This window comes from Pristiophorus japonicus, chromosome 7 (assembly GCF_044704955.1).
Source record: "Pristiophorus japonicus isolate sPriJap1 chromosome 7, sPriJap1.hap1, whole genome shotgun sequence".
NCBI classification, from domain to species: domain Eukaryota; kingdom Metazoa; phylum Chordata; class Chondrichthyes; family Pristiophoridae; genus Pristiophorus; species Pristiophorus japonicus.
The window spans coordinates 334,572-351,365 of record NC_091983.1 but is presented as its reverse complement, the minus strand read 5'-3'; the positions used below and the strand labels follow the sequence as shown (position 1 = coordinate 351,365).

The 16,794-nt window shown below is 47.0% G+C and overlaps 1 protein-coding gene across 2 annotated transcripts in view; it reads left to right on the top strand.

The window, feature by feature from the left end:
- arid4b (AT-rich interaction domain 4B) overlaps positions 1-16,794 on the top strand; it is a 212,052-nt gene that overhangs the window by 46,693 nt on the left and 148,565 nt on the right. For both annotated transcript variants that reach the window (XM_070884649.1, XM_070884648.1), the window contains exon 5: positions 3,314-3,404. In XM_070884649.1, the coding sequence (XP_070740750.1) occupies positions 3,314-3,404 (91 nt within the window). The remainder of the gene's footprint in view (positions 1-3,313; positions 3,405-16,794) is intronic.

Genomic DNA, 16,794 nt, shown 5'->3' with positions numbered 1-16,794 from the left:
TGGGAGTGCTGCAAAATGGAATGTCACCTCCTTCTATATCCTTATTCAGAGTTTGTTGGTCAGTATTCCTGCAGATTCTAATCCTTTGTAAACTATTAGGCAAGTTATTCGCTCCATGATAACACTCTGCGTGTTGATTCCTGTTCCACCTGATCTGATGCTTCATAAATATCCTGCATCCTCTAGCGTGCTTCCCCGTTGGTTTGAGCCTTTACGTGCTGTCCATAGCACGGTCACTTTGCAGTACTGAATAAAATCGCATCCCAGTAATTGTACATACACTGCTTCCTCTGTGCAGAACATGGCGACAGGCTCGACATTCAGCTCGCATACAAACCTGATTGGGTGGACCTGTTCAGGGAGATCACTGGGACCTCCCCTCCGAGGGAGTGATCACTGCTTGGCGCTGGCTCCTGGCGCTAGGAGCTCTTCAGCACCATGTACCACTCTTCTTGCTTGAGCCTAAATATCAATTGACGGTTGGGCTAACACAGCCAAACCTGGTCTTGTCCTTGCACTTCCAGGAGGGGTCATTGAATGTGGACAGGAAGGGATACCCGACTCGTTTTTATTTTTAAATTCTTCTTTTCCTTCTTTCTTTGCCTTCCTTTCTCCCTCTCCTCCCCCACTCTCCAAAAAATCGGAGATGCAGAGGCCACCTGTATCCCGCCACCGCCCTTCCTGAGAGTGGCTGGCTCCGCACAGACCAGGAATTGAACCTGTTCACCTCTTGCTCTGTGTACTTCAGTACCGCACCATATGATACGTTAGCCCGTTGAGTCATCCAGGTTGCACTGCCTTGTTTTGGCATTATAAGAAGCCATTTTGTGTTCTTCCCTTCCAAACCCAACACAGTTTGTGTGGCTGTCAGACTGGTGGGAACCCTGCAGAGGAGAATGGCTTCATCTGATGCTCCACGTACAAACCACTGCTTGAGGGAGGGCGACTCTCGGTCAGAAAGAAGTTACTCTAAAGCATGGTGCCTTGTTAGACCTCCCCAAATGCATTACCTCACACTTACCCAGATTGAATTCCATTTGCCACTGTTCTGCCCACCTGACCAGTACATTGATATCTTACTGCAGTCTACAGCTTTCTTCTTCATTATCAACCACACAGCCTATTTTAGTGTCAACTGCAAACTTCTTAATCACACCCCCAACATTCAAGTCCAAGTCATTGATATATATCACAAAAAGCAAAGGACCCAGCACTGAGCACTGCGGAACCCCACTGGATACAGCCTTCCAGTCACAAAAATACCCGTCAACCATTACCCTTTGCTTCCTGCTTCTGAGCCAATTTTGGATCCAACTAGCCACTTTGCCATGGATCCTATGGGCTTTTACTTTCGTGACCAGCCTGCCATGTGTGATATTATCAAAAGCTTTGCTATAATCCATATACACTACATCATATGCACTGTCCTCATCGACATTCCTGGTTACCTCCTTGAAAAATTCAATCAAGTTCGTCAGACACGACCTTTCCTTAACAAATCCATGCTGATTAAGCCATATCTTTCCAAATGAAGATTTATCCTGTCCCTCAGGATTATTTCCAATAATTTTCCCACCACCAAGGTTAGGCTGACTGGCCTGTAATTACTCTGTTTATCCCTTTCTCCCTTTTTAAACAAAGGTACAATGTAAGCAGTTCTCCAGTCCTCTAGCACTACACCTGTAGCCAGAAAATGTTGGTCAGAGCCTCTGCTATTTCCTCTTTTGCTTCTCTTAATAGCTTGGGATACATTTCATCCGGGCCTGGAGATTTATCCACTTTCAAAGCTGCTAAGCCCCTTAATACTTCCTCTCTCACTATGTTTATTTCATCTAATATTTCACACTCCTCCTCCTCCATCATTGCAAAGTCTGCATTGCACCTTTCATTTGTGAAAACAGATGCAAAGTATTCATATCCACGTCTTCTGCCTCCACACACACATTTCCTTTATGGTCTCTAATAGGCCACACTCTTTCTATAGTTATCCTTTTGCTCTCAATAAATTTGGGGTTGTCCCAAATTTTACTGGCCAATGTTCTTTCATGCTCTCTTTTTTTGCTTTCCAGATATCTCTTTTAATTGCACCCCTGCACTTCTTATACTCCTCTAGAGTGTGTGCAGTATTGAGTTCTCGGTATCCGTCATAAGCTTTCCTTTTATTCTTTATCTTACCCTGTATATCCCTTGACATCCAGGGGGCTCTAGATTTGTTAGCCCCACCCTTTTTTGTTAAGGGAACATACTTGCTCTGTACCCTCAGGATCTCCTCCTTGAATGCCTCCCACTGCTCTGACACTGATTTACCATCAAGTAGCCGTTTCCAGTCCACTTTGGCCAAATCCCATCTCAGCTCAGCAAAATTGGCTTTACCCCAAGTGAACTTTTATTTCTGGTCCATCTTTGTCCTTTTCCAGAACTACCCTAACTCTTAAACCGCTCAGCCTCTCTACCCATATCTCTTCCTTAAAACCTACCTCTTTGACCAAGCTTTTGGTCACCTGTGCAAATATCTCCTTATGTGGCTCGGTATTAAAGTCTGTCTGATGACCGCTCCTGTGAAGTGCCTAGTGTTGTTTTATTTGATGGGAAGGGAAAGGCCAGCTGGTCCAACAAGCATGCCGCACACTCTCTTGTTGGCTGGAGCATCATGAGTAGGCACTTTTCCCCATCCTCCCACCACTACCCGCGACCCCTCTCTTCCCCCCCCCCCCCAAGCTATGCAATCTCCTCAAAGAGGCGAAAAAACACAGGGCCAATAAGATAAAAAGAAAAGTCTGGAAAATTCCTCTGCGACCCCCTCAGGCAGTCTAAACCAGTCCTGGATATCACACGGACCAAGTTTTATCTATAACGACACTTGCCTTCCATATGATGAGATCGCTGCCTTCAAGAGGGAGCGGGACCAGTTCCTGACCGGGGCAGAGAGTCAGTGCCGACCCTACCAGCCGGCAACACATTCCAGAGTCTCGCTACTCTCTGGGGAAAGAGAGTACTATGTTAAAAGATGCTATATAAATGCAAGATGTTGTTGTGGCTGATCTTGGCTGTCATCCCATTGTGTGAGCACTGGAAAATCTGAGAGAAAGGGGCCCTGGGCTGCTCATGTGCACCTCCCAGCACTTCATTTGTGTCAGTGTTGTTAAGTCCCCAAAAGACAAGAGACAATGCTATCTCATCCCTCCCAGCTGCCCCCTCCCCTCCGATAAAGTTAATTGAACTGCCCATACTGAAAGCTTGAGAATGAGCCCAGCTGATGGGTGAGATTTGTTCCTTGTGACCTGTTACTGATTGGGTGTGACTTGCACTGCAGGTAGGAGCTATTGTCGAAGTGAAGAACCTGGATGGAGCCTGCCAAGAAGCTGTCATCAATAAGCTAACTGATGCAAGCTGGTACACTGTAGGTAAGGAAGACGCGATTCTAAAATATGGCTATCAATATCATATTGCAGAAAGGAACCAACAAAATATTTTGTGGAAATATTACAGGTCACATATCAGTGGTGGGAAAACTACGAGGGACCATTGTTGAGGGCAGAATTAATTCCCACTTGGAGAAGCATGGGTTGATAAGGGACAGCATGGATTGTTAAAGGCAAATCGTATCTAACAAACCTGATTGGAGTTCTTTGATGAAGTAATAGAGACAGTTGATGAAGGTAGTGCAGTAGATGTTGCAGATGTTGGACTTTCAAAAGGCCTTTTGATAAAGTACCGCGTAACAGACTTGGTCCGAAATAGAAGCACGCAGGTTTAAAGGGACGGTGGTAACTTGGGTATGTAATTGGCTAAGGGACAGGAGGCAGAGAGCAGTGGTGAAGGGATGTTTTTCTGACTGGAGGGAAGTATGCAGTGGGATTCAGTTGGTATTGGGACCATTGCTTTTCTTGTCTATAAGTGACCTGGACTTGTGCAGAGGGAGTACAATTTCAAAGTTTGCAGATGATACAAAACTTTGCAATTTATTAACGAGTGAGGAGGATAGTAACAGACTTCAGGATTACAGACAGACTGCTGAAATGGGCAGACACATGGCAGATGCAATTTAATGCGGATGCACTTTGGGAGGAGCAACACGGAGAGGCAGTATAATCTAAATGGTTCTATTTTGAGGTGGTCCAAGAGTAGAGGGACCTGGGGGTGAATACTCACAAATCTTTGAGGAGACAGGCAATGTTCCCTCTAAATTTTTTTGTACTGAGCAGGCCACAAACTCCTTTGAGCATGACCTTTACGTCCGTGAATAAAAGAAACATGTCCGAGAGGAGGGTGGAGGAGGAGGCTGAACGGGAGGGAGGGAGGAAGGCTGAACGGAAGGGAGGAGGGAGCTCGACGGGAGGGGACTGAACGGGAGGGAGGGAGAGGAGGGGAGCTGAACGAGAGGGAAGCCCGAGTCCCGCTCTTCAATGCCCAGTGAGCCCATTTGGCCAGGGCTAGGGGCAGCGTTCTTCGGGCCCCTCCCACGCAGCATGCACAGATTCGGGCTGCGAGGAGCTACTACACATGCACACACACTAGTGCATGTGCAGAGGTCCCGGCACTGTTTTCAGTGCCGGGACCTAGCTCCGCCCTCTGCGCATTCTGCTGCGCCAAGGGCCTGGATCGACCGAACTGCGGGGAGAATACCAAGGTAAATAATAGGCGCCGTTTCTGTTCTTTAAAAAGTCGGCGCATCACATGGAGGTGTGCCGTTCTAACCCTGGGGGCAAACTTGGGCCCCTTTTTTGGTTCTCTTCCTAAACGTCTAAATGAGATATATATATATATATATATAATATATATATTGTATATATATTTTAAAGTCAATAAAAAGTTATATGTGACTCCGACAAATCCTCTCCAGCCCTTTCCCTCCAACAGCATGGCTGCATTAAAGCTACTTACTTCAGACAATTATTCAAAATTAAATATTTAGACATTTCAATTTTAAAATGTTTTAAGCATTTCAGAAACTCTTAAAGCATTTGGACTTCAAGACTTGGTTAGATGAGGGGAAAATTCATTTTCGTTTCTGTTTCTTCCAAAATCATACTCGAAACTGAGGAGAAAAAAGATGTTTTTAACACATTTTTTGTGAAAGGTTCGTTAAAAATATTTAAATTCTTTCAAGTCTCGTCGTAGCTTTGACAGGAGTTACTCCAAATTTCTCTTTCCCATTTCAATGCTGTCACTAAACATACAACAAAAAATAATAAACTCTTAATTCCAAACGGAGCTTAAATAAGAAAGTGAATAATGTGGTTAAACCTCCGAAGGCGATGGTGAGGTTATCTATCCCCAGTCTAGGTGATTAGTTGGGATCAGATTTGGAGAAGTTGCTTCCTCTTGTTCTGCTCTGTTCTCTCCCATCTCTCACAGACTGAGGTACAAACAAGGGCACAAACCTTTTCCTCTCTCTCATAACATGATTTAAATAACCCTGATCGATTCTTTCAAAAAGGGGACAGTACCTGGCAAAATGGAACTGGAACTTGCCGCGGGACATTGATCATCAATTTCCCGTATTTTTTGCCGGCATTAAACAATTTTCTGAATTTCACCGGGTCCTAAAACCTGTTTGCTTCAGCCACAGTCCAGTGGCCATTGTACGCGTGCTGCGCCGTCACCTGCTCAGTCTCCAGGAACGGACTACATGCGCCTGGATTCTCGGCCCCTTCCCCCGTCCCTGTCTCGCCCCTCCCCCCCCCACCCGTCGCCTCACCCGCCCCCCCCCCCCCGCCCGCCGATTCCCTCTGTGGCTCTTTTCGATCCTCTCTCTCCCCCCTCCCCCCCCCCCCAACAGATCCCCTGACCTCCGCACAGAGCCGACAAAAGCGTGGCTCAACTGGATACTCCACATGCGCGGCTCCAGTATCCTGCGAGCCGGCGCTGAAGGTTACAAAGGAGAAGAATCACAGCGCAGGGGATTCTCCCGCTGTCCAGCTGAAAGGTCAACGTTTCAGGGAGCAAACCAAACCCCTCCCAGCAACCCATCAACCATCGGAGAGGCAGGTCTAGTTGATGAGGTGGTCAAGAAAGCATATGGGGTACTTGGCTTTGTAATTAGGGTAATTGAAAACAAAAACAAGCAAGTCATGCTAAACCTTTACAGATCGCTGGTTAGGTCCCAGCCGGAGTATTATCCACAATTCTGGGCTCCATACTTTAGGAAGGATGTCCAGGCCCTGGAGAGGGTACGGAGGAGGTTTTACCAGGATGTTACCAAGGAGGACAGACTTCAGTTATATGGAGAGACTGGAGGAGCTGGGACTGTTCTCCGTTAGAGCAGAGAAAGTTAAGGGGAAAGCTGACTTCTCGGGGGGTTAAACAGAGCAAGTCGGGAGAACCTGCTTCCACTGGCAAGTGGGTCAGTAACCAGAGCTCATAGATTTAAAATCTTTGTCAAAAGAACTAGAGGGAAATGAGAAATTATTTCACACAGAAGGTTGTTAAGATCTAAAAGAAAGGAGGACTTGCATTTCTGTAGTGTCTTTCATGACACCGGACATCCCAAACGCTTTACAGCCAATGAGGTCATTTTCTTTTTGACGAGTAGTCACTGTTGTAATGCAGGAAACGCGGCAGCCAATTTGTGCACAGCAAGCTCCCACAAACAATAATGTGATGATGACCAGATAATCTGTTTTTGTTATGTTGATTGAGGGATAAATATTGGCCAGGACACCGGGATAACTTCCTTGCTCTTTGTTGAAATAGTGCCCTGGGATCTCTTGTGTCCACCTCAGAGGGCAGACCAGACCTCGGTTTAACGTCTCATCCGAAAGACAGGGCACTCCCAACAGTGTGGCACTCCCTCAGTACCGCACTGGAGTGTCAGCCTAGAATTTTGATCTTGAACCCACAACCTTCTGACTTGAGCAAGGGTACTAGCAACTGAGCCAAAACTGACACTAGAATGCACGACCTGAAAGGGTGGTGGAAGCCGATTCCATCGGAAATTTCAAAAGACAACTGGACATGGACATGTACTTGAGAATTAATTTGCAGAGTTCTGGGGAAAAAGCTGGCCCGTGGGACTAAATTGGAGAGCTCTTTCAAAGGGCCGAAATTCTATGATTCTGTATGGAATTGAGTAATTCGTATCTGATTATTACAGTTTTCAGAGTTTTTCTTCTGCCTCTCACAGTGCCGTGTATAAATCCTTCCAATGCTAAACCTTGATTCAGTATTTTGGCCGTCCACTGCAGTAAGTTGAATTCTATTTGTGTGTTGGTAAGGTTTAAGCTGAAATGCAATGAATCTTCTGTAGCAAAGCCATCAATCCACGGCAAAAAAATGGGTTTTCTTTATTCAGTTTAATTGTGGATTGATATTATTTCTTGTTTTTATACAAAAGGTTTTAGTGAAAATCGGCAGCAAGCTTGCAGCTATGGGATAAATGGGGCTATAGAAGAAAGACAGACTTGTATTTCTATAGCATCTTTCACAATATCAGGACATTCTAAAATGCTTTATAGCCAATAAAGTACTTTAGAAGTGTCATCCCTGTTGTAATGTAGGAAACGTGGCAGCCAATGTGAGCACAGCATACTCCCATAAACAACAATGTGATAGTTGTCATGTATCCTACATGGTTACTGTGTGTACTATCACAAGGTGTGCCACCAGATGGCACAGCAGTGGGAGACTCGTAGGTTACCTGTACAGGTGTGCCTGGCCTAGTATAAAAGGCAGGCCACCAGGTGTGATTCTCACTCGAGTTACAAATAAAGGACTAAGGCCACAACAGTTCAAGTACAACACATTGCCTTGTGGAGTCATTATCAGAGCATCCAAGGACATCATAATTGGCGTCGAGATTACGGACTTACACGTGAAAATGGCTACCCTTGGTACATTGCAGCAGTTCGCCGATGGTGATAATTGGGACACCTTTGTGGAGAGGCTCGAACATTTCTTCACAGCAAACGACCTGGCAGGAGATAACCCGGCTACACTGGTCGATAAGCCCAGAGCTATCCCGCTAACCAGTTGTGGGCCCACCGTCTACGGCCTCGTCAGGGACTTGCTGGCACCAGCGAAGACAACGACCAAGACGTACGAGGAGCTCGTCACCCTGATCCAAGAGCAACTCAAGCCCAAGGAGAGCATCCTCACAGCCAGATCCGGTTCTACACCCACCGACAGCCCGAAGGTCAGAAAATCGCAAAATACGCCGCAGACCTCAGGAGGCTGGTGGCACCGTGTGATTTCGACGACCACCTCACCGAAGCTCTGCGAGACATTTTTGTCATTGGAACCGGCCATGGGGGACTTCTTCATAAGCTACTGTCTGCGGATATCACAGTCACCCTGCAGAAGGCCGTCTCTGTGAGCCAGGCATTCATGACCTTGACCTGCGGCTCTAGGCAGGTGACTCACCCTCAGGACTCAAACCCGGCAAGCACTGTGCACAGAGTGGCACCTTTTAGAGGCTGGATTGTAGAACGCGAACCTTCTCGGGGAAAAGAGAACAGGCCCCCCGAGTCCCTTAACTTAGAGTCCACGGAGGGGGGCTAACCGAGTAGCTCCATGCTGGTGTTGTGGAGGGAATCACAGGGCTCACCAGTGTCGTTTTAAAGACTATGTGTGCAAAGGTTGCAGCACAAAGGGCCACCTCCAGTGAATGTGTAAGAGAGATATGACTCACTGTGTCGATGAAGAGTCTGCAGATGGCCATGAATCCAGCGTGGATTATGAAACGATAGGCAGAGAGGCAGCTCAGTCCCACGACGAGGTATACAGCATGTTTACCTGCACCACCCAGTGTTCCCCGTTGAGGATGGAAGTCGAGACAGATGGTATTCTGGTCTTCATGGAAGAGGACACGGGGGCGAGCCAGTCAGTAATGAATCAAGAAGCCTTTGAGAGGCTATGGGACAATCAAGCTGAACGACACAAGTTGGTCCCGGTTCAGGCAAAGCTGCACACCTACACCGATGAACTTATCCCAGAGGTAGTGTGAATGTAAAAGTACTCCACGATGGCACGGTGCACAAGATACCTCTGTGGATTGTTGCAGGTGATGGACCAACGCTGCTCAGCAGAAGGTGGATGGAGAAGATCCATTGGAAGTGGGAAGACTTCACCCCTCCAGTGATCGACGTCCCCTGCGCTCAGAGGCGAAGCAAGCCCCCACCTGAGGTTGGATCCGGTACCAGAGAGCAGACCAGCACAGCACCCGAGGCACAGACCGCTCAGCACGACTGCGTGGAGATGATCCAGGGGAGACGACCCGAACACACCTTCCAGGCTCCAGTGGCAGGGCTCCGGAGGAAGAAAATCGGATCCAAAGGCGACTTCCCAGCTGTGGTGGCAGAACCCGGGGAGAAGAGGATCACCGCAGTCGACTTCGTGGATGAAGAAATGATGGCGTCCAAACCACGAGGTGATGCGCTGAAGGAAAAGATGGCGGGCGGCCAGACCATGAGGTGCAGCGCTGATGGAGCAACATGTGGCACCAGACAGAGAAGAGGATTGGGGTAAAGGTAGCAAGGGTCTCTTAAAGGAGGCCGGCAACCCACGGCAATTAAAGGGACAGTTCCACATTCTCAAGCAATGTAATAGCAACTGTGAGTTAGAGAGAAAATGTGTAACTGATGATCAGAGTTGTGTACATGCAACAAGCAAGGAAAAGTTGTGCGATCGCGATCGGAGCTACAGGGTATTCGCAATAAGTAATGAAACGCTGTGCGATGTAGGATTTCAACTGCACACAGCCCATGCAGTAGGCAAACACACATCCGGAGCACACAGGTCCAGCGAGCTATCCAACACAATAGCCTGCGTCCCTGGGACCAGAGTTATGCACCATGGAGTGTGGCCACAAGCAGCCAATACACACTAGATGCAGAGCAAGCGATCTCAGGAGAGCACCAGTATCGATACCCTGCCCCTGATCGGCTCCACCTCTCAGGCACCCAATGGCACCAACCGCCAAGAGCCATACCTGGGAACAAAGGGCCACCTGCAACAGTCCTCCCAAAGGGGACCGGAACCAGCCAGGATCCCAAACCAAACAACGCCCAGGCTAGTGAGTCAGCAGCTCCCCGTGCACTGCTAGACGACAGCTCCTCGGAGCAGCAGTGACCCAGAGTGCAAAGAAAGGACAGGGAGGTCACAGGCATCTGTGAACCTGCCCGACGCTAAGAGCAATGGCAACAGCCCCAAGAGCAGGCAATTTGAGCCAACCGTGTACCCACTGCCAGCACTGGACACCACGCCACCACCAGACTACCTGGACACCATCCAGCAGTTCTGGAACTAGCTTGTTGTTACGCACCGGTTACTGATCCCCAGTACGTATCGACAATGTATCTCACCAGTCTAACATACTGGTCTCACAACTGAACCACAAATGTAATGCAAACTTGTTTTTCTGGACTTGAATGTAAATGAATACAATGAGCCTCCGGCATAATCTATATGTGGCAGGGGAGAGGGGGAGGGGGGAGAATGGAGTCGTCAGGGACACACACAAACACCAACCCCCAGCACTCTACTGCCAATGAAACACTCACCCAAGATTGAAACGACCCGCCGAGGGTCAATCAGATAGAGCTAAGCCCAGAGCACAGTCAATGCATGAAGGTGATTTGCACTAAAGGCTTGGGGGGAGAGTGATGTCATGTATCCTACATGGCTACTATTGGTACTATCACAAGGTGTGCCACTAGAGGACACCGCAGTGGGAGACACGTAGGTTACCTGTACAGGTGAGCCTGGCCTAGTATAAAAGGCAGGCCACCAGGTGTGATCCTCACTCTGGAGTTACCAATAAAGGACTAAGGTCACTACAGTTCAAGTACAACACACTGCCTTGTCGAGTCATTATCAGAGCATCCAAGGACATAACAATAATGACCAGATCATTTTTTTTGTGATTATTGGTTGAAGGATAAATATTGGCCTGGACACCAGGGAGAACTCCCCTGCTGGGGTCTTTTACGTCCAGTTGAGATGGAAGACCAGGTCGAATCTCCACCCATAAAATCAAACGGAGTCTTTCATTCCATTTTCGTGCTGTGATGCTGAGACCGTAACCCTGTGCAGTTAACAAGGAGGCAGGCGCGACAACTTCTCAACAATTTTTAGCAAACTGGTTTCAAGCTTCTAGATCCAGCATATTAGTTCAAATTCATTGCAGTTTCTTATGTCCTGGTAATCATCAGAAATGTGTTGGTGATCATGATGGAAACGGTTTGTCCAGGTTGTAATATTGTGAGCCAATTAATTAAATTACAGCTTGTAAGGAAACTAATGCAGGCACTGCTATTCAATAGCTTTGTGACAGTTTATAATGGTGTTACATTTACAGATTTAGTGTACAGCAATTAATACTCCAGGAAATGTCACACTAAAGCCAAAGTGCTTTATTCTGCAGGATTCACTCCAGTGCAGTACTGAGGGAGCGCTGCACTGTTGAACGTGCCCTCTCAGGTGAGACGTTAAACTGAGGACCTGTCTGCCCTCTCAGATGGACATAAAAGATCCCATGACACTACTTGAAGAGGAGCAGGGGAGTTTTTCCTGCTGTCCTGGCCAATATTTATCCCGCAGTCAAAATCACTAAAAACACCATCTGGTCTTATCATATAGCTGTTTGTGGGAGCTTGCTGTGTGCAAATTGGCTGTCGCATTTCTTACATTACGACACTTCAAAAGTACTTAATTGGCTACAAACCACTTTGGGATGTCCAGTGGTCGTGGAAGGCGCTATATAAATGCAAGTCTTTTAAGATACTTGTGTGAACTGTTTGAAAACAAAGGCACACAATGTTGCGAAGAATAGTGGAAAGCCAGAGGATTGGGAAATTTTTAGAAACCAGCAAAGGACGACTAAATAAATAATCAAGAAAGAGAAGATAGTTTATGAGAGTAAACTAGCAAGAAATATAAAAACAGACATTCAGAGCTTCAACAGGTATATAAAAAGAGAGTAGCTAAAGTAAACGTTAGTCCATTAGAGGATGAGACTGGGGAATTAATAATGGGAAATGGAAATGGCAGAGACTTTGAACAAATATTTTGTATCGGTCTTCACGGTAGAAGACACTAAAAGCATCTCAATACATGATAATCAAGGAGCTATTGGGAGGGGGGTCTTAAAACTATCACTATCACTAGTGAAAAAGAGCTAGGCAAACTAATGGGAGTAAACATAAGAACATAAGAATTAGGAACAGGAGTAGGCCATCTAGCCCCTCGAGCCTGCTCCGCCATTCAACAAGATCATGGCTGATCTGGCCGTGGACTCAGCTCCACTTACCCGCCCGCTCCCCATAACCCTTAATTCCCTTTTTGGTTAAAAATCTATCTGAATGTATTCAAATCACAGATAATGAGCTAGCCTCAACTGCTTCCTTGGGCAGACAATTCCACAGATTCACAACCCTCTGGGAGAAGAAATTCCCTCTCAACGCAGTTTTAAATTGGCTCCCCCGTATTTTGAGGCTGTGCCCCCTAGTTCTAGTCTCCCCGACCAGTGGAAACAACCTCTCTGCCTCTATCTTGTCTATCCCTTTCATTATTTTAAATGTTTCTATAAGATCACCCCTTATCCTTCTGAACTCCAACGAGTAAAGACCCAGTCTACTCAATCTATCGTTATAAGGTAACCCCCTCATCTCCGGAATCAGCCTAGTGAATCGTCTCTGTACCCCCTCCAAAGCTAGTATATCCTTCCTTAAGTAAGGTGACCAAAACTGCATGCAGTACTCCAGGTGCGGCCTCACCAATACAGTTGCAGCAGGACCTCCCTGCTTTTGTACTCCATCCCTCTCGCAATGAAGGCCAACATTCCATTCGCCTTCCTGATTACCTGCTGCACCTGCAAACTAACTTTTTGGGAAGGACTCCAAAAGAGTTTCATGCACAAGGACCCCCAGGTCCCTCTACACCGCAGCATGTTGTAATTTCTCCTCATTCAAATAATATTCCCTTTTACTGTGTTTTTTTTCCAAGGTGGATGACCTCACATTTTCCGACATTGTATTCCATCTGCCAAACCTTAGCCCATTCGATTAACCTATCTAAATCTCTTTGCAGCCTTTCTGTGTCCGCTACACAACCCGCTTTCCCACTAATCTTTGGTGGACAAGTCCCCTGGACCTGATGGCCTGCATCCTAGGGTCTTAAAAGAAGTGGCTGCAGAGATAGTGGATGTAGTGGTTGTAATCTACCAAAATTCCTTGGATTCTGGAGAGGTCCCAGTGGATTGGAAAACCGCAAATGTAACGCCCCTATTTAAGAAAGGACGGAGACAGAAAGCAGGAAACTATAGACCAGTTAGCCTAACATCCGTCATTGGGAAAATGCTAGAGTCCATTCATCATCCCGGGATGGCAGGACTGACATATGAGGAGAGACTGGATCGACTGGGCCTGTATTCACTGAAGGTTAGAAGGATGAGAGGGGATCTCATAGAAACATATAAAATTCTGACGTGACTGGACAGGTTAGATGCAGGAAGAATGTTCCTGATGTTGGGGAAGGCCAGAACCAGGGGACATAGTCTAACGATAAGGGGTAAGCCATTTAGGACTGAGGTGAGGAGAAACTTATTCACTCAGAGTTGTTAACTTGTGGAATTCCCAACCGCAGAGAGTTGTTGATGCCAGTTCATTGGATATATTCAAGAGAGAATTAGATATGGCCCTTACGGCTAAAGGGGTCAAGGGGTATGGAGAGAAAGCAGGAAAGGGGTACTGAGGTGAATGATCAGCCATGATCTTATTGAATGGTGGTGCAGGCTCGAAGGGCTGAATGGCCTACTCCTGCATCTATTTTCTATGTTTCTATAGGCAGTCCCTCGAAATCGAGGAAGAACTTGCTTCCACTATAAAAGTGAGTTCTCAGGTGGCTGTACAGTCTCTGTCACAGGTGGGTCAGACAGTGGTTGAAGAAAAGGGTGGGTGGGACTGGTTTGCCGCACGCTCCTCCTGCTGCCTGCGCTTGGTTTCTGCATGCTATCGGCGACAAGACTCGAGGTGCTCAGTGCCCTCCCGGATGCTCTTCCTCCACTTTGGGCAGTCTTGAGCCAGGGATTCCCAGGTGCCAGTGGAGGCTTTGAGGGTGTCCTTGAAGTGTTTTCTCTGCCCAACTGGGGCTCGCTTGCCGTGCAGGAGTTCAGAATCGAGCACTTGGGGACTCTCGTATCGGGCATGTGGACGATGTGGCCCGCCCAACAGAGCTGGTCGAGTGTGGTCAACGCTTCGATGCCGGGGATGTTGGCCTGATCGAGAACACTGACGTTGGTGCGTCTATCCTCCCAGTGGATTTGCAGGATCTTGCGGAGCCAGTGCTGGTGGTACTTCTCCAGTGCTTTGAGGGGTCTGCTTTATGTAGTCCACATTTCTGAGCCATATCGGAGGCTTATTATTAAGAAAGTAGTAGCAGGACATTTAGAAAATCATAATAGCGGTTGGACCTTTCTGGTCCAGAAACATCCGTGCTTCAACATCGGTTTTCCGTGCTTACTGGCTCTCCATGCTCGGTGCGTAACTGCCGCTTTGCGTGGGTGGCGTCCCGGTTTCCCGTGCTTCCTGGCTCTCAGTGTTCATTGCTGCGGAGCGAGAGAGAGCGAGGCCTGAGTTTTGCAGCCTGAGCCGGAGCATGGTGGAGGCGTTCAGGAGCCGGGGCTCGGCATGACTTCCCGTGGTTCGGAAAATTCTCTGTTCCCGCACCAGTCAGGTCCAGAGGGTGCGAGACCAGAGAGGTCCAACCTGTCCAGTAAAGCAGAGTAAACATGGTTTTATGAAAGGAAAATCATGTTTGACAAATTTGCTGGAGTTCTTTGAGGATGTAATGAGCAGGGTGGATCAAGGGGAACCAGTAGATGTCGTGTATTTGGATTTCCAGTAGTCATTCGATAAGGTGCCACATAAAAGGTTGCTGAATAAGATAAGAGTTCACGGGGTTGGGGGTAATGTATTCGCACGGATAGAGGATTGGCTAACTAACAGAAAACAGAGAGTCAGGATAAATGGTTCATTTTCCGGTTGGCAAACAGTGACTAGTGGGGTGCCCCAGGGATCAGTGCTGGGACCCCAACTATTTACAATCTATATTAATTATTTGGATGAAGGGACCGAGTGTAATGTAGCCAAATTTGCTGATGATACAAAGATAGGTAGGAAAAGCAAATTGTGAGGAGGATACAGAATCTGCAAAGGGATATAGACAGGCGAAGTGAGTGGACAATAATTTGGCAGATGGAGTATAATGTGGGAAAATGTGAGGTTATCCACTTTGGTAGGAAAAATAAAAAAGCAAGTTATTATTTAAATGGGGAGAGTTTACAAAATGCTGCGGTACAGAGGGATCTGGGGTCCTTGCACATGAAACACACAGTTAGTATGCAGGTACAGCAAGTAATCAGGAAGGCAAATGGAATGTTGGCCTTTATTGCAAGGGGGATAGAGTATAAAAGCAGAGAAGTCCTGCTACAACTGTACAGGGTATTGGTGAGGCCACACCTGGAGTACTGCGTATAGTTTTAGTCTCCTTATTTAAGGAGGGATCATCATCATCATAGGCAGTCCCTCGAAGTGAGGATGACTTGCTTCCATGCAAAAAAGGGATGAGTTCATTGGTGTTTCAATAAAAGACCTAATATTCCAGATCCTGAACTGCATCTTGAAGGGTGGAAGATGCCTGGGCGTGGATTTTTTTAACATGTGGTGACCATTGCACACCAGCCACCACACGGCTTGACAGAGTTAGATCTTGATCCAGAAGCAGGGATTACCCAAGAGGGATATACTTGCATTGGAGGCAGTTCAGAGAAGGTTCACGAGGTTGATTCCGGAGATGAAGGGGTTGTCTTATGAAGAAAGTTTGAGCATGTTGGGCCTATACTCATTGGAGTTTAGAGGATTGAGAGGTGATCTTATTGAAACATCTAAGATTCTGAGGGGTCTTGACAGGGTAGATGCAGAGAGGATGTTTCCCCTCTTGGGGGAAATCTAGAACTAGTGGGCCTAGTTTCAGAAGAAGGGGTTGCTCATTTAAAACAGAGATGAGTAATTTCTACTGACGGGCGGGAATCTTTGGAGTTCTTTACCCCAGAGAGCTGTGGAGGCTGGGTCATTGAATGTATTTAAGGTGGAGATATACAGCTTTTTAAATGATAAGGGAGTCTAGGGTTGTGGGGAGCGGGCGGGGAAGTGGAGTTGAGGCCAAGATCAAATCAGCCATGATTTTATTGAATGGCAGAGCTGGCTCAAGGGGCCAAATGGCCAACCCCTGCTCCTTTTCTTATGTTCTTATGTTACAGACTTCCAATTCCTTCCACTACTGTTCCCACCATTTATCGCTGTCCAATTGCCAAGAGCTGACTAAAGTGTTAAGGGTCTCCATACTTCAGGTGCACGCTGTATTAAGTCACTGACATTTTGCTGAAGTCCAAGTGATCATGCTCTGTTAGATATTGTGATCCATTAAAGTTCATTGAAATATTTCAGAAGTTTATTGTAAATTAAGAGAATTTATTTGTAGTTCCAGTGGCAGTTCTTTGCATTCATGGTCGTATATCACTCATCATCATAGCTTGGCACTCTAAAACTGAAGGCCCTGAGCCCTACATCTGTGTGTTCCATTGCATCTGGTGAGGGGGTGTGTGTGTGTGTGTGTGTGTGTGTGTGTGTGTGCGGGGTCTAAAGAGGGTGTGTGAGTATTAATAGGTTGTAAATCGTGTGCACCAGGGTATACGGGGTCAAAAGAAGGTGTCGTGTGTCTAAGAATGGTACACGAGTGCAAACGGCATTAAAGGAGGGTGTGCAAAAGTGAAGGGGCTGTAAGGAATGTGCGAATGTG